Source organism: Falco biarmicus, chromosome 7, assembly GCF_023638135.1.
Source record: "Falco biarmicus isolate bFalBia1 chromosome 7, bFalBia1.pri, whole genome shotgun sequence".
Taxonomy (NCBI): domain Eukaryota; kingdom Metazoa; phylum Chordata; class Aves; order Falconiformes; family Falconidae; genus Falco; species Falco biarmicus.
This window is the reverse complement of record NC_079294.1, coordinates 6616718-6635555: the sequence shown is the minus strand read 5'-3', so window position 1 is coordinate 6635555 and position 18838 is coordinate 6616718. Positions and strand designations below refer to the sequence as shown.

Below are 18838 nucleotides of genomic sequence, written 5' to 3'. Positions count from 1 at the left end.
TCTAGCAGCCAAATTCTAAAAACTGAATAAACTCTTACAATCTCAGCAGATAACTTTCTGAAGACCAGCATGTGACCAATTAGGAAATTTACCATGGATAATTTATACATTATCAATATATTTTCAAAATAAGATTCAGTATTTTAATATTTTTTAATTTACATTAGCATGCCACTAATTCCAAAGCAAATGAAAATGGCTTCTAAACGTTTTCCCAGAGAACATCCATACAGTTGAATATTGCAATTATCTATACATATTGTTTTCACGAATGCATTTTTTTGTACCATGGAACAGTTTTCACAAAAAAGAAAGATTAAAACCTTCTAATTAGAGCCTTTTTTCTTCCAACTAAGTAAGAAGTGAGGTTATATTCTTGAAGTGCCTATCAAAGGGAATGTAGAAAGTGATCTAGGCTCTTCACAAGCTAAAAATTGTATTATGATGAGTGCATGTGTTAACAGCAGAGAACAAGCATATGTTCTATGTCCTTATAAACAATATTTAGAACATATATGAACTCTCATATATAACCGCATAAACTCATATAAATTTAGGTATAACATAGAAACTTTAGTCAAAAGTATGCAAAAAGTTCAAAATGAATAACAAGAATACAGTGATGTCACCCAAAGCGTCAGCCTCCTAGCTCTCAAAATACCCTGTCCTGTATCAACCAACCACGTATACTACATATAGTTTTCATCTTGACACATAATATAAGATGAGTCAGGCTCACATAAAAAGATGTGGCTATTAAGATTCTTACCCTCTACCTAATGAAGTATTATTTTATCTTCATCATGCCAGTTGCAGTCCAACATATTCCCTGACTAGAGGAAGACGTGAAAATTACTAGCCCAATATTTCCAGAAGTAATCGTCATAAAACATTTTTTGTCTGTCATTTGTGGTTTTCAACTGATGGCGTTGTAGAAGCACTAGTTGTACTTGATTCCAATGATTACTAACAAGAGGTGCTCTTTGTGGCCCCTCAAAAACCGAACAAACTACAAAGCATAAAAAACCATACACCCTTAGCACTGGGGAATGTTATTCTTACTTGCTTCAAAGACATGGCAAAGAAACTCTGGGATCCCCAGTCATCATTTCCCCACTAATCTCCAACAGATTTCCTCATGTGTCTGGCTTTTCTAAGACTACGGTCAGCATTCACGGCTCCAGTAACGAGTCCTACAGCCACGATAACCTGACTGCTTACAACTGTCTGTCCATCATCCAAACTGCACAGCCCTTCTGTCTGCCTGTTCCCTGAACATGGTTTACACATGGGGTTTGCTTAGACTGCAAACAAAATGCATCAAGTATTAGCTTACTACATATAATACTACATATAATACTCTGTGTACATTAAGATAGATACCAAAACATGTAGACAAAAAACCCAACAACAATCAACATAGTCCTTGGTTCAGCAGAAACCAGGTCGTCTGAGTAGGACTAACGCCACAGGAAACCTATCCAAGGACTGTAGGCCTTGGGGGCAAAGAATACTATTTTATTTGCTACTGGTCCTTAATTTGACAAACAATCACCTTCTAGCAATCTGCTTCAATGAAAGCATTAATACGCTATAACCAACTATACACATGCTTTGCTGAACTGGGGCTCAGAAGAAACAAATATTCCATACCACCTGGTTAACAAAAGGGTAAGTGTGCCAGGAAATTCCATATTCAAAGAAACTCTCACTTTCCTCTTGCTTCCTGTGCTTTATATATCGAGATGCAACAGGTTGGGGAGATTCAGTCAGGAGGACACGCAGTTGGTTTTCACAACTATTTGCTAGCAAAGCTGTACATATTCAGCCACCGCACTTTAGAACACAGCATCACAAGGACAGAGGATCCCAGACCCGGGTACATTTTGAGACATATTGGCTAAGCAGGACATAATACTATCTAGAAAAATAATAGATGGTTTTGCCGAATACTTTGACGGTGAAAGCACTGGCATCTGAAGGAGCAAAAAACTGCTACCAAGCGTTTGAATAAAAAAATAGCAGCCAGAGCAGTACGAGTCACACACTGAAACCAGAACTGCCAGTTAGGGAAGGGCATAAAGCAACTTGATCAGGAACTTGACAGACCATCACTAATACAGGCAAGCACATATATGCCCACAACACACTCTTATGATGCAACTTTCTGCAATATAAAATTACTCCTCATTCAATCAGAAGTAACATCATTAGAACAATTTGTCAACTACAGAGCTTCACATGAAAGCAGATGCAGAATTGCTTCACATGAAAGGAGATCTTTTTACACTGATGTAACTAGATATGCACCTGTGTAAACTGCTTGCGCAGACGAGCGCTCAGCCTTGTTGAACTCGAGCTGCCAGAAAGCCAGGCCAAGATTTTTGTTTGAACAGGAAACAGCTGGATTGGTGTGTTGTGTAACTTGTGGGACTTGCAACTTGTCTCTTCTTACTGGATCAAACTGTTTCTACACTAACTCTTTTGATACCTCTAGCCTGCAAAATGCCTTCTATTTATTATAACAGAAGGGAAGGCTTATCTTCAAACAAACTGCACCAGTCAAAACATAATTTGATTTTCCTTAACAGCTTTATCTTTATTAATTTCCACATAAATGTCCTGCTTCCAGCACGCTTCCAGAATGCTGCTTCATTGATACACTCTTCATACTGTACCTAAACTTTGTTTATATTCATGTTGGGTATTGTTTGCTGTAATTTCTTGTTAAAAATTTCTTTTTTGCTTTCTGCATTCTGAAGAATACATACACTATTCTCCCTAAAAATCTCCCAAGCCTCATAATTTAAACATTCCAGCTTGGTTTTGCTTTCCTAGCCATTTTCATTTCAAAAGAGTATGTTTTCTTTGACTGTAATGCTTAAATAATATTCCAAAGCTAATTCTTACTTTCTAAGTGCAAATTTAAAGCGCTTAGCACAAGCAGCTTTAGTGCTAGATGACATACAATGAGGATTTACCATATTCTATCAAGTCCTATCATATATCAGCTGGTCCCTTCTTCCTCAGGAAGGTGATTATGGACATTTAATGTTTCAGAAATTTAAAATACTTAAAGTCTTTTACCTTCAGTTTTATTCAGAGATATAGAATAAAGCAACACACCCAGAAAATCTCTATTCTACTCCATTGGTTGAGTTAAAGCATTTTTGCAGGTCTGAATGCAGATTTGCACTGCTTTTACTCGCATACAGTTTCAGTGAAGCCGGCAGCATAACACAACAGAATACCTTCGATATACAGTGTGACTTTAAAAGCAGCATTCTTTTCATTGATGGACTAGATTTAATGACTCATAGGAGAAGGCTGACTAATCTTCTCTAATGTGCAGCTTAATTGGCAGGCAGAAACTCAGCAGTGAGTACTAGCTATCAGGGCTGTATTTCGCTGATTATATTTCCAAAGCTGAATTTACGATACAAGGGAGAAATCATAGTGTTGTAATGCAACTTAGTAATTTTAAGGGTGACAAAAAGCGTAGCAAGTTAATTAAATAGAAAGTATACCTGGAGAGCTCCCATTTCTTCCTCTCTTCTGAAGGTCTTCTCTAGTAGCTCTGTAAAATGAAAAATGGAACTTGTAAATTCAACTTTCTGTCAGGCCACAAGATAGCAAAAGTACTGTGTAAAACAGCCAGTGAGTTTTTTGGTTTACAGCTTTCACAACATTCCTTTATAGCTGATTAATTGATGAAGCATGTTAGTAATATGATTTTTTCAAATCATGGGCTGTTGAGATGACTAAAACCCAGCCATAAGACGACAGTCTGACTTGGGGGGCGGAGGAGGGGGAAGCGTTCGAGTGCATTCAAATTCACAGAAAAATTGCCTATGCTTAAATCAATCTTTTGGTGTATTTTTAGAATTGAATGAGGAAAAAAAAAAAAGAAGAGAGATTCACTCTGAAAATAGATTAAAACAGAAGTATATAATCAAAACTATGCAATTATATATGAGAAATTACTCCAGGTTACTTTTTTATCAGCCAAGTAACATTCCCCTATGGAAATGAGTGTAGACAATTTTGACTATTATCACAATAATTACCTTCCCTCACTAAACCAGAACGATTTCAATAACAGAAATAGCCAGTTCACTGTAATAAAGATATTAGAAAATTTTCTTATGGTCTTTACACCATGAAAAGCTAATATCTTGCATTCACTTGTGTGACAATTATATGCATTGGCACATACATGCACTTATGCAACATTTCATGTTAGAAATGAATTTCTGTTAGAGTTCCGTGGGATATATCACATGAGTTGCTTTTCTATTTTATTTCAATCACATATTTTTATGATTAAAATTATGGTTTTGATCAACTGCATCATATTTAGAATTCTGGGAAACCTTTAAAGTTATAACCTCACGGAGAGCAGGGAAAACAAAAAACATGCTGCAGGCTTAGTATTATTTTAACTATCAGAAGCTCACTCGTGAGTTTTGCATGAGAAGAACTAAGCCAGAGACCAACTCTGAATCAAGATATGCTCCAGTTTGCTAGCAATTAGGAAAATTATGAAATTGCCTTGACAAGCTCACAGGACTGAATTCTGACTGTTAATTCCCTCAGCATCCAAGTACAGAACAGCTAACTGAAAGTACCTGTGTATAGTTCCTTAAGAAATAAAGATTACTGATAAATGCAGTTTGGTTATTAAAGAGTAGCTTCAATGATTTACAACAGAAACCACTTAAAATATTCCACTGACATGAATTTCCCTTCTTGCTGTAATTTCTCTCACCTTTTCTTTCTCCTTTCTCTCATTATGAAGCCTCTTTGTGAGCACCTTAAGCTGTTACCTCTTTTATCATAGTTCATTATCCATTTCTGACAGCACACAGATTATTTGAGACTTATTTTCAGGCACCAGTCCTTTAAAAAGTGACGTAGAGAACACGTACAAAAACTTCAGTTATTTCTCTCACAAGCAGAGAGATTGACTTGCTGTTCTTTCTCCCTAGCGCCTATGCAGTATTTTCAAATCCTTTTTAAAAATTAATAAAATGACTGTTTCTTCACTTTCTTTTGGCACATCCATGTTTTTCTGGATTATTCTTTGGTATGCTTTTCAGTACAGTCATTCAACTGCCATAAATTACTGGAGTTAAATATGCTGCCATCAACACTAGTTAGTGCAAGAATTTGGGTTTGGAAAGTGGCTGCTCTATATGTTTTCTTTGGTTATATTCCAGTATTGTAACTGAGTCGGTAAAAATGTGTATTGTAATATTAGCTTTTAACAAAAATGAGAAGGGAGGAATAAGTCTATGAGAAAGGGATGGAAAAGAAAGACTCTTCCTCAATCTCCATCTGACGAAAAAAAGATTCTTATGCTTCATTTTGCTTTCCATTCTAAAGCAGTATTTGAGATTCTGTAGTACAGACATGATTGTTCTAAGTGAAAAGAATGTTATTACAAGGTTCTTTTCAAAGACCTTTTATAAATGTAAGGTAAATTGAGCTTATTTCTGCTAATGGCCTCACATTTGAAAGTTCTGCATCTGAAATTAGGGATAGCTAGAATCCATTTACTTTATATCGTACCACTGCCTAAACTGACTGTCCTGCAGGATGTTCATAAAAACGTCCCCAGAAGGGCAGGTAGGTATTGAAGTGGTGTTATTGAACTGGCAGTATATACCTGCTTTACCGAGCCACCCTTTACAACCATATATTTAAGAACCAAGTTCTGCACTTGAACTGATGATTCCACTTAGTACCCCATCTAAAAAAATAGCATGTTTTCTCCAAAGCTAAAGCGAAAAAAAATAATAAAAAAATTAAAGCAACATGTATTAAACAGCTATACAAGAAGTCCCAATAAAACCCAGTATATTGTATCATTCTTTTAAACATTGCTAAGGTCAGAATATCTTTGCTTTTAAACAGAACTGAAAAGTTCTGTTTAATGGGTTTATAATTTGTAAAATACTTCCCATATTTAAGTTCTTGTGTAAACATGTTTTACATATTCAGTGCCGGAAAACAATGTTTCAATAAATTTCAGATAGAGAATGCCTTGTGTCTGTAATATAGCAATGATGGTCACTAGCTCTAGTGGAGGCTCCATTCATTCATCCTGTGAACAGCCCGAGTTTCTCAAATTATAACATTCTTTCCTAAAGGAAGTTGCACAACGGCATGAGTTTTTGCATTTGTGAACAATCCTGCTATAATCATCTTTCAAAGCTTAATGTAACCACAGGGTTCTTGGGTTTTTTTCAAAGCAACGTATCATTATTCTCATGGGGCGCAGAACACATCAATTTATACATTGTCTAGAAGAATCAGCATTAATCAAAAAGCATTACAAAGCCACCTTCAGGCATCGATGGATCCTCCCAAAAGAAAAATACATGGAAAAAGACAACATGAGACATTACTTTTAGAAATCAACAACTTCCTCTTTTATTTTTACCTCAATATGAAGCTCACAATCGTACAATGAGCTATAAGCTGAAACTATTAAAAAACCCCACAAGTACGTTTCAGTTGTTTAATAATGCTCAAAATCAACAGGAAGTTCAGCATATAGTCTGCAAAATTAGGGTCATACTTCTGTGTAGGTTTTTTTCAAAAAAATTATTTACTGTGGTTAAACTCCAAATCATCTAAGGTTTTATCTCATTTAGCTATGCATCAGTGAACACCAACTCAGTGTCCTTGCCGTTATACAACAGTGGCTTAGATTTATCTGATCAAACTTCCAGGAATAGAGCGGTTATGATTTAAAACATTCCATAAGAGTCATTATCTTTTGCAGTTTGCCTGATACTGAAACAACATAGCACGTTGCAAAATAGCGCAAATATTAACCTGGAGATGAAGATATTATATTCCATCATAACTTTCACATAAGTCAGGGGGGAAAAAAATATGCAGTTATTCAGGCAGAATTATCTCGCACACACACATCAGTTGTAATTTTCACTGCCAGTGAAAAATATCAGAAAATAGATTTAGAAGCAGATATGACTTGATTAGAATGAGTAAAATACAGCTGTACTATCTTATTTATCTTAGCTAATCCATTAATCTGCCAATAACCAACTAAAATGTTAAAAAAGCAGTTCAACTCCTCCTTTACCTCTGTGCTGGGAGTAACAAAGCTGGGAAGCAGGACATTGATGTTGTATTACTAGGAGCAAGCAACTTCCCGAGAACTTAAATTAAAAATCACAGATTTGAGAAAGAACACTGAATAGCCTTCATTCATTAATAAGTAGGAACTGGATTTTAAATACTGCTTGACCTCCCATTTTAAAAAACAGAAGATAGTGATAGACCACACTCTGCTCCACATTCTGTGAAGACTGATGTGCCAGCAAAAATTCAACACATTGGATCAATACCAGATTTGTATGTTCACCACTAAGAATTTAAATTTGGTACCTGCTAATTCACAAAATTTTCTAGCAAAGGGGAACACACAAATACAGAACTGTACACAAAAGCAGTTGTTATGGTTACAGATATCTAGTCATACAGCCAAAAACCCTAAAAGGTGATTCAGATGACTCTGAAGTTGGCATTTGGAGTTCAATCCAGTTCTGTGTACATAGCTAATGCACTGCAAATATATCCAAGATATCTGCAACCTGCTGGCAGATCTGACTTAAGACTCTGACCCTTCTGAAGCAGCGGCAGATGACACAGGAAACTATATAGCAACTCAAACAGCACACAAAATACTGCTACTGTGTGGCATTAAAACAAGAAATCCAGGTTATTGTCAGAAAAGAATGGATGTTTGGAGAAAATTGCCAATGTTTTTTTGCATCGAGCTAAGAACAGTTCTCCAAAACACGAGCCAGAGCTTTCAGTTATACAGTAGCAAAACTATTTCAGATTTCCCAAAGTTTGCACCCTAGAAATATAGGTTTTGTGTTACACAAGCATATGGCAAACTCTTAAGAAATCACGTAGACATCCTGATCATATTATCTTTACAGTTGTTTTGATCAAAAGTTGCAGCGTATTTATTTCGAGCCTTTCCTATCGTTCTCACTTCAAATACTCATCCCATGGTTTTCAATCATCGTTTGGGTAAGTTTCCCACGAAGCTGCTGAACAGATACTGCAGCATTCCTGTAGATGCACAAGGCAGCCAAGCAGGTTTCCTTCAAGTCTGAAGGAATTTTTGAGCAGCTGAGTAAACCAGTTTCTCTCAGCTAGAAATCACTTGCACCGCACTTGCATAGCAAAGTTGAATTACATATTATACCACTTACAATTTTCCCTTCACACAATGAATTGGACATTTTTGAGCAGTGAATTAAGCTGTTTCTAACTGAACCAGTTTAAGGAAAACATTTTAGAATAAATATATTCATGGCTAGTAGTGACAGAACACCCACAAGTTCACGCTGTACCTGTGTTGGTAGGATTCTGGTGGCTGGCCTCACAGTACCATGCCAACAGTCATGGTCCAGAAACACTCAATACTGCAAGATGTTTCAATGAGGCTGGACCTTTGTACCATCAGGCCAGACACCACAAATCACCCTGGCACTAGAACAACTGAGATACAGCAGTCCCAGGACTTGCTTCAAACTAATTGAAACAATACTTGCCATGCGTGCAAGCCGTTGAAGGCAATTTCTACATAAACACATTATTACCCTAAAAGACCTCTAGAAAAACAGGTGTTTCTTAGAACCTTAATTTTTTGCTAGTGTAGAACAAGGCCCATAAATAAGGAGCATTTCAGAATGTGTTTATGTAATCCCAAGCAAGATTTAACAAAATAAATAAATCTCTGAAGTCAAAGGTGATACTGTTTGGATTAAATACCACATACGGAATCTGTAAGATAGAGAATACTTCTATCCTGCTCATTTATCCCCACTGCATTCATAGGTTTAGTGAATGAAGATAAAGCATGCAGAAATTTCAAAAGTTGGGGGGGGGTGTCCTAGAATTATGTTCAAGTTTTTTAAAGTTTTTAATAGTTTTTACCTCCAGACTCTACAGTCACTGCATTTTTATTTTATTTGTAGCTTCTGCTAAACATAAGAAGCCTTAAGTGATTTTTAAAGCTGATTAGTTTTCCAATCCATTAGTAAACTGTTATATTAAAATTGAACACATTCCACTATCTTTAAAGATTATAATTCAGTTACCACCACTGCAATCAATGCAAGTGCACATCATCACCACAACTAAAACAGCTGTTTATCTAAATCAATAATTTTCTCATCCACCTGTAAAAAGACCTTCAAACTCAAAGGAACAAGGGATTCCCTTTTCCCATACTCTTTGCCTTCATAAGTTCTAGCAATTTACTAGCTACTGTAGTCTTTAGTAACATGGTCAATATTTCAAAAGAATATACTTTACACAAAACCTTGAAGTTCTTTTTAATGAATTCATTCTTTCAACACCCTTTAGGTATACACTTATTTTTGCTGTGGAACTTCAAAGCAGATTTTTAAATCTACAGTGGTGCATTTGTTTGCAGTAAGCTGAAGCAGTACCCACAATTGTAACAGAGAACGGAAAAAAGGCATCTGAAGCTAAGGGAGAAGGAAACAGTTCACTGCTCAGATCCCCAAAGACTTACCACTACGCAGGAAACATAACATACCGTATTTTCTTACTATCCCCCGAGGCTTAAGCAAGTTTGGTATTTTGTAGCACAACTTTCAAATGTTCACATCTCCAGTGCTGGCCTGGTCTAGCTAATTGCTTTTGGGAAAAGGATAACATATAGAAGGGAAATGTAATCATTTGGGGGGGGGGGGGGGGGGGGCGGGTTAGGGACAACAGAGAAGTGCAGCTTAAGAGTCTCCAATAATTTTCTTTTAAAGTCATACTCATGCTTGTGACTTTTACGACACTTTTAGGAATTAGTGGTATCTTACTGGATCAGGCCTAAAATCATGCAGCCTAGGTCCCACTTCAGACAGTAAGCACAAGTGGATATTAAGAGGCAGGACAGGAAAAAGGTAATATTATTTACTTTAATGGCAACTTCCTGCAATGAGCAGCTGAGAGAATTCTTAAGAAAAAGGGCTGCATCTGGACCATCCACAACCTAGCTGACCTCCATGAACTACACTATTTCTTCATTGAACCTATTTCTTATTTTGGATGCCAGAACATTTTGCAACTAGTTCTATAATTAAAGCACGTACTGTGTAAAAACCCCATGCTTCCTTTGTTTTAAACATGATGCCTGGACTATCAAAGACTTCTTTACATGTATAAATCTTTCTTCTAATTTACTTCCTTAGTTTCACAATGTTATTTCTCTTTGTTTCCTTTTCATCTTGTTTCATATTTGATGTAGGTAGTTTAATTTTGAGTATCTCCCACATTTTATTTAGAAAACCTCTTCCAACTTTTCATTTTGTCCCAAGATGTTCTAAATTCTCCTCATTAGTTCTACACTCTCTCTGTACCTACCATTAGCCGAACTACTAATGATGCACTTCCGAATTCAGTGTAAGGAAGACAAGAGTGGATATACGTATATTTTTCACATAAAATGTTTAAGTATACAAGAAACTATGCCCAGCTGCTATAACCCCTTCTCCTGTCTAAATATGCTTGTGTTAGAATAGTTTGTCTGAATACGAGATTCAATACATTCAGAAAACTATATTACAATATTATCAAACAAAAAATTATAGGTTCCACTGTGCTGCTTAAGCATTTTTCTGCTTAAGCGTTTTTAAGAGGCCTTTACCAAAACAATGAGGTTTTGGGGTTTTTTTTAATGCTTACACAAGACTTTTTAGTTCTATTTCTGGCTTTACCACTCATGTTAGTACCTTCCTGGGAAATGTTCTGTGCTTCATTTAAAAATGCTAAAGACAGTACTTTCCTATCTTCACAGAGCTGATGCAAGGTTTAAAAAGTGCACAGAAATCCACACAAAAGACATTCTTATGAACGCAAAAGGGTGATAGCACAAAATTTCATTAAGTCTTAGCAACTGCCTGACTTACTCGCTGGGAGAGAGATGATGTTAGACTATGCTTACCATATTTATTTTGGACTACATTGATTCTCACTTGAAAGCTACTGCAGGAAGAGTAGAGAGAGGGTTGTGAATATATGTATAGTTAACGTATCTTGAAGAACAACTGCAAGTAATCAACCCATTGTCTTCCTTTGAATGACTCCTGCGCACCAGCAGACATGCTGCAGCAGATTCCAAACAGCTCCTGAGGGACCTTAGGGTTAACCTCTAGTTAATTAATGACCAAAGAACAACATCTAGGAAGTGATGCTTCCTTTGGGATACTTTAGCAAGTTCTAGTAAGTTTCAGTAAGAAACACTTAGTGACACGGACATACCAGAAGACTAACATTGAAGTAATAAAATGTCTTATTCTGAATCAAAGATGATCACATTTTCATAATGGAACCAAGTCTCAGAATAACAGTCATCTAGCTCAGTGGTGTTACACTGTCAAAGGTGTGTACATTTCTTTATTACCAATATATATGTATATTTATTATATGTGTATTCATTATCAATAAATATACACATATTAGTGGTGTGTGCTTAAAAACATTTTACTGATAGGGGTATGCAATCAAAAAGGTTTGGAGACCAGTGCTCTGTACTGCAGAACAATCTCACTCCTGGAGTGAGCAGACCTATGGCTGACAGTCAGCATTCAGTATTTGAATTTTTTCAATACAGGCCTTCAATTTTCCTAAATCTGGAATGTTTTCTTGGCCTCTTACTCCAAAATTCTTTCTTGTTTTATGTCAAGCTGCATACGTCATGTAACATGAATTAAGTGGAAAAAACCCAAAGTTCAAGCAAAAGCAAGGTCTAATGAGAATGTCTATAAGAAGAGAAAAGGGTGGGAAGAACGGGGAAGAGAGAGAGGAAAAAATGAATTTACAGTAGAGGGACCAAACAAGTATGTGTGGCATATTATTCAAAGAGCAGCTCTCCTACAAGCAGTGGATCATACCTAGAGACCTTACTATGGCTCTTGAGTCATTAGTGATGTGTACCAACTAATCTTTATGAGGAACGCCAAACACATCTTTCTATCTGGAAGAGAAACTGTCCGTATGGCAATGTAATTCTTTATAGAGATTTGCCATCTAGAGCTATGAATATCTTCTCTAAACAGCTGCCACTATTATAAATTCAGAGGTGCTGTCCCAAGTAATGTTTGTTTTCTGAAGTAGTGTCCAAATAAGCAAGTTCAATTCCAGCCACAATAGAATGCAGGGTCTCCTCTAGAATCTAGTGAGATGGTACACCAAAATCAACACAGCTGGGGCAGCAGCACGGAGCAGTTAACTCTCTGAAGCACTGAGAAATCAGCAAGCCACATCCGCAGAGCTATAGAAAACCTGTTTGCAGTAGAGCTATAGAAAATCTGTTTGCAAAACATTAGGGAAGATTTGAGTAAATACAAAGATGTAAAAACATATAAAGTCAGACCACCTGTATTTCAGTTTTTGGCAGCCCCAGTAATCAACCAACTCCTCTTAATCCTAAGCAGCCACTTTTCTGCGGCAGAAAGTATTAGATCTGCAGTGTGATTTGTGCTATGGACTTTAATCTGGTTCCTCTGCTGCAGGATAACACCACCATCTTATTTGGTAACTTTAATTGAAGCCTTTACTATACCATAATTGTACTGACAGAGAAAACCACTAAGGGCTAAATTTCTCTTTATGCCTCTATCTAATGATTTCTTAGACTTTTATTTTATATATGTATTTCACAATAAAGTAATAATGTAAACAGAACTTTCTTGCCTGAAAACAAGAACTACAGATGTCAAAAATGGTACAGTAAAATAAAAAAAAACTGAACAAAAACATGGAAAATTGATCCAGTAAAGCAAAAGTTTATCTGAAAGGCATGGTTTCTGCCACAAAAATTAAAATGGAACACATCAGATACCAAGAATGTACTTGCCAAAATTTTATTTTTCCAGTTCTTTTTAATTAATATCTTGGTTGGCTGTACAAGAACAGTTTGGAGTTTCAGGATGCTGCCATTTCCTGATTACACATTAAATATCTGCTTAAAAAACCTATATCCATAAATCTGCAGGAACCAGAAGGCAATGTTTAAGATGAAAATCTATCCTCAAATCAATATGAAAACACCCCTAATAATTGTGATCCACTCTCGTAACATTCTTTATGTCCTGGGTAAAAATTTACCTGTCAACATTCATCATAAAAATCTTAATAAAGATACCAGTGATTAAACAAACCAGAAGGCTAAAGTGTCAATATCACATTTTTTTCCATTCAATACACTCAAGGATGAAAACCCAACAGAATATAGCAGGAGAACCCAGCATTGCTACTGCCTGCGCCCTTCTCTTATGTGAGCTAAGGAACGTTGTCCTGTTAACTGCACTTCAACACTTCCAATCAACGTGAAATCCAAACCTCGAACTGTAACAACCGTGGAATTCTTCTGGTCATTGTAGCTTCAGGGTTATGTCTTCTACTCAGAGGTAACAAGACAGAAATTTTAAGTGCAAGATGAACTTCGTTCATGGCAAACAAAATGCTTAATACCATTAAATGTAATAATTAAAACATATAAGTTAAGAGAAAGCAGTTTCAAACTTCATCTTACTAAAAGATACATATCCCAAAGAAAACTCATTAACACACACACACACACACACACTTAGTATTTGTCTTGAGGAAAAAATAAGATGAAAAACCCTACAAATAAAGATAATATAGATCATTGAGATCCACTGAATTTAGGCATTAATCTGACACTCAAGAAACTCAAAGATAACACAAGTCACAATGAAAATGTTAATGTGAATGAGAAACAACCTACTTCATTGGCCTTTTGCAACCGTCTACTCAGTTAGTTGCAGTTATCAACAGACTGAACTCCACCAGTCATTGGCTCGAGTAATTGAACAAAAAGCCAAACCAAACACGTTGTGCTAAAAGAGAGCCCTCTGACACCAGTCCACCACGCTTACTGTATAGGAGAGAAGAACAGTAGCTTGCAACAGTAACCAGCAGTTACTGCTTACTTTTGCGTTCTGTGACTTTTTCAGGATTTTTTTAAAGATAACATTCTTTGGGTCAGTACGCGTTTGCTTCATGTAAGTCTGTTCTCACAATTTCTGTTCCTGCAGAGGTTTAAAATGGGTATTTTCATTGTTTCAAAAGTGTGCTAGCTGAAGACACTGTAAATCCAGTCAGTAAATACTTGTTAGAAACCATATCGACATCATCTCTAAAATAGTCTGATAAGTAACTACTTTTTCTTCAACAAATTTGCATGAATGTGAATTTGACAGTATGTGAGAAGCAGAATCTCCTCTAGATGAAAAAGTCTTACAGTCAAGATAAACAACAGCACTTCAAAGAAAGTCTGTATCTTGTGCTTGGTACTATCTTGAAGAGCATCAGTCACAATAATTTCAAGCTTCGCCTTGAGTAGGTGTAGCCACTCTTCTTTTAAATAGATTTAAACACAGCTTGTACAGAATTAAGGATTTTGTGACTATTATCAGTGCTCCTAAGGCCTAAAATGCCATTTCAATAATGACTTGATCTACTATGAGATGCAACTGTTACCATGCATGTAGGTGTCGATTACTCATGCAGCAGTACCACTGCCAACTAGTACTGGAATGGAGGCAAAAGTGTTTCAATTATAAATAGATCTTGAGAAGAGATTTTATTGTTATTTTTAGAAAATATAACCTACAATGCTAGTGAATAAACACTTCATATTTTACAAAAGGCTGCTGAGAAGCCAGCAAATGTTTACCCTAGCAGTCTAATACTACATTTATACTACAGTGAAGTTCTTTACTTACAGGAGTTAGCTTTAAATAAGCTACTAAGGGTACTAACGACCACGTGATTACTCCTACTTCATATCCAACAGAAGCTAGCGCAACCCCAGCTGAAATGGTGCTGGCACTAAGTGCTCCAGTTCCACCAGATGTAGTCAGTTCACCTCAGAGATGGCATTTGCAAAAAAGGCATGGAAGTCTCTTTGCTTCCTGCCTTTGGATGTGCATTGCTCTTGCTTACTGTGTCCTGAGAAAAATGTGGGACCTGGACCTTCACAAGGGTCAATTTTGGTCATTACAATGAGAACAGAGCATACTGGCAAAACCCACAGATAGTCCTAGGTGGCTAACAGTGAGTAAAATATGGTTATAGAGGGGTCCAATGAGGAGCAGGCGTGAAACATGGGAAGGAACAGCTAGCACAGATGGGAGTGAGAGAAATGAAGCAAGAATTTTGTCTCCAGTGACATTAAATGGCTCCGTTGAATGGGAAACTACAGTCTGACCCACTAACTCATGATTATTTTGGATTTGTGTGAGCTGTAATCACACCTCTGTCCATAGCACAGATCTACCCAAGCTAACTGACCAATGGCTTTTTCTCCCATCGTTTCGATTAGACACCCTATTAAATAACCCGGAAGGAGGGAGGAATCAGCAATATGTAAAAAAAAATATAGTAAGAAATCTTCTCAAAGTGAGGTCTTCAGAATAGTTGACACTTTAAGCAGAAAATACAGTTGATGATTCTGTTTTGTCACTGCATACAATATTTAATTGTTACAATTCACTCCCGAATGGAGAAACATTTCCCTTCTGACTATGAATAAAATCTTCCAGCAATACACAGAAAGAAATTGCAACTTAATTTGTTTTCATTCACCAAGTGCAAGCTTGAGAAGATAATTTGTCATTTCTTGTTTTAGAAAATTATGTTGATATGTTTATGGGCAGAGCAGCTACATTAAAATTATGGTATGGCATATAGAAATGACAAACCAGGAAATTGAATGCCACTTTCTTCAGTGAGTTCTCTGTCTTAATATCCTAGGCTTTTCTGGTTTTGATGTTTATCATCCTAACCGTATTTATGCATATCAGCAAATTTCCTTTTGGCTGCATCTGGAAGGCAGCTGCAAATCTTAATGCAAAAGTACACAGAACTGATCTTGGACCTAACAGCTAAGGAAGGGTCAAAGATTGAGGGTATCAAGGTTTTTGAAGCAGCTAGTACAAGTCAGTTAAAGGGAATTAACTGGGCACACCAAAGGAGGCTGGCAGCTGCAAAACAGAAAGCTTTTCTAGCCAAGGACACTTGTTACTTGAGATGAGTAATTCTTTGGAGCTTAGAAGCGTATTTCCTAATTGGGTTGTTTGAAGTTCAGAGCTAAACAGTCTATTTGCAACATTCGCAGCAAAGGACAGCAGATAACATAGGAAGTTGTAAGATACTGGTCCTGAAACTGAGTTTCCCTACCAGTCTCAGAAAAAAACAAAAGGAAAAAAAAAAAAAAGAAAGAGATCTTTTAGCAGCTTAGGCATTTTAATAAACTGTCAGAAGAGTAAAGCACACAAAAGTTATAGCTCTGTGGGATTCAGTCCTTGATAAGTGCTGCAAGAAAGCTTTTAATTCTACCAGGTGGCCCTAAGACCCAAACAGCTTCTAAGAAAACATTTCCTTCAGTCCAGCACACACACACACACACACGCACAGAGGTCGGCGTGTCTTGCTGCAAAACAGAGTACCTCCCCAAATGTACGGAAGGTCCTCCTTTGTAATTAGGCAGGTGTTAGAAACCACAATATAATGCAACTAGCAGTTATAGAACACCCCAGCTCCCCACAGGTGCTTTAGAGGGAGATACAAGAAACCGTATTCTGGCAATTACGAAGAAAGCCGTAATGGTAACTCGTTACTGATTTTCTCCGCTATAGACTCCAAGCTTCTTCCTTGGTGGGACAATCCTGTGTATTGGCCCCTGGTAACTGATGATAGACAAATGAGAATTACCAACTCATGCTGGTAAACATTTTAACTCTCAGTGACTGGAAACATTTCACTTAATATCTAAAACCCTATTTTGAAAATTCTAGTATCTAAATGCAATAAATTATTATTCCCTCCATGTAGCCATGTGCAGGAAATATAACAATTCCAGTAAATTTTTCAGGGAAAAACGTTTAATACATAGATTTGGAGGGAAAAAATCTCCTATACTTTAAAAGAGAAAAGAATATTAAGAAAATAATTAAACATTTAAGTTAGCCATTGCTTCTCATGCGCAAGGCATATAAACATAAATTTTGTTTCCCGGTTTAACAAACTGAATAGCAACACCAGAGCTTTGTTTTTCTTGTGTGCATTGGAGTATATGCCATTTTCAACTGACACTTGACTTTTTATTTCTGATCAATCTCATTTCTAGAGACTGATCACAACAAAACTTAATTTACAAGGCTGTTTTCACTGAGTAAAAAGGTAAGCAGCTATTAGTCTCAGAACAGAGATTACATGGAGAAATGAATATCCAGTACGAGCAGTATAATAGACATTATAAACTTGTTACACAGACATTGTAAACACTATTATGACGTTGACAAGAGCTGCACATGAGTTATGTTTCTTATAGAATTGCTTATCCCACTCTCTTAACACTACATAATTCTACAGGTAGAGACATTCAATTAACATTTAGCAAAGTAGAGGCAAAATGACTGTCGGAATCCCACAAAAATGCCACTATAAATGGGAGCACACATTGCATATCCTACACTTAATTCTTGTATCTATTTACATCATAGTTGCATGTCTGTTTAGTCTCAACAAAATGCTAGGAACAAACAGAAGTTTATAAAGCTTATAAAATGTTTTATATGATTTATGATAAATGTCTCTTGTAGCATAATTTATAAAAAATACATTGACAAGCAGAAACCTCAAAAGTGCTTTTGATAGCTGGGGCATCGTCTCCTAGGTTAGGAATAAATTCTCAACAGAGTCAGGAATGGAGAGGTACCAAGCAAACAGCAAACCGGATATGCCTCTGAAGGGTGTAACTGTCGTGAGACATAGCTTAAAGTGTGCATTGATCTGCTCACGCCCTTTGGGAAGTCTGTACAGAAAACTGGTGTCTCGGAATGTATGCTCAGTGTTGAAAATTCAGACTACTTACGTAAGATTTTATATCCTTTAGCAATCTTGCCTAAAATATGGCTCTATTTCTCTACCCTTGTGTTTTTCATGTTGCATAAGTCAAAACACAGTGACAGCAAATTAAAGCTCCTGAGCCTGAAAGTAAAGGTTTAAGCCCTAGCTCTAAAATAGTACTTTGCACTGTGAAAATATGGTTCCTTACCTTTTTCAGAAAGCCAGAAAGTAAGCAAAACCAACTTTTCAATCTGGTTTCCAGAAACTGTTTTATTTCTTTTAGCCAAAAGTCTGTATCCTTTTCTGTGGATTCTATTTTTTTCCCCTTTGTCCAGCATAATTTCATTTTGCTGCAATATTACATTTTTACTACCAGTATATTTATTTCAAAAGGTCTTTTAGTCAACATAAGGACCAGATATTTTTTTCCTGCATGACAATCTACAGAATAATGAAAATAAAATACAAATCACAGGGAACTTTTAGTTTCAAAATATTTTTTGAAATTAACCACGCTAAGTTTCTCCGAGTATATCAAGCTTTCTGACAGCATCTTTTCCAGCCCTATTCTTTACCCAAAGCATGTTACAATGTAACACACAACTCTGCTTCTATACACATTTGATCCTCAAAGTTCATTTCTCCCAAAGGACTAACTTTATCAGTATTGAGATTTTTTCCCCATTGCATAAGAACTTTTATTGTGCCTTGAAATGTCTGTCCTGCTGCTGTCATGATACATATTTTACATACTAGCAAACTGGTATACTTCGACTGAAGGACAATGGTATTAGAACTACTTCTGGAATAAATTCGGTTCCTGTTGGATCCTGTTTGCTCTGCTGAAACAGTGCAAACAAAGTCTTTAAAACAATGTCCTTAAGAAAAC

General features: G+C 36.5%; 1 protein-coding gene across 8 annotated transcripts in view; it reads right to left on the bottom strand.

Moving 5' to 3' along the window:
• Positions 1–18838, bottom strand: part of CEP128 (centrosomal protein 128) — a 133403-nt gene that overhangs the window by 37300 nt on the left and 77265 nt on the right. For all 8 annotated transcript variants that reach the window (XM_056346325.1, XM_056346322.1, XM_056346326.1 and 5 more), the window contains one exon: positions 3528–3577. In XM_056346325.1, coding sequence (XP_056202300.1) covers positions 3528–3577 — 50 coding nt within the window. The remainder of the gene's footprint in view (positions 1–3527; positions 3578–18838) is intronic.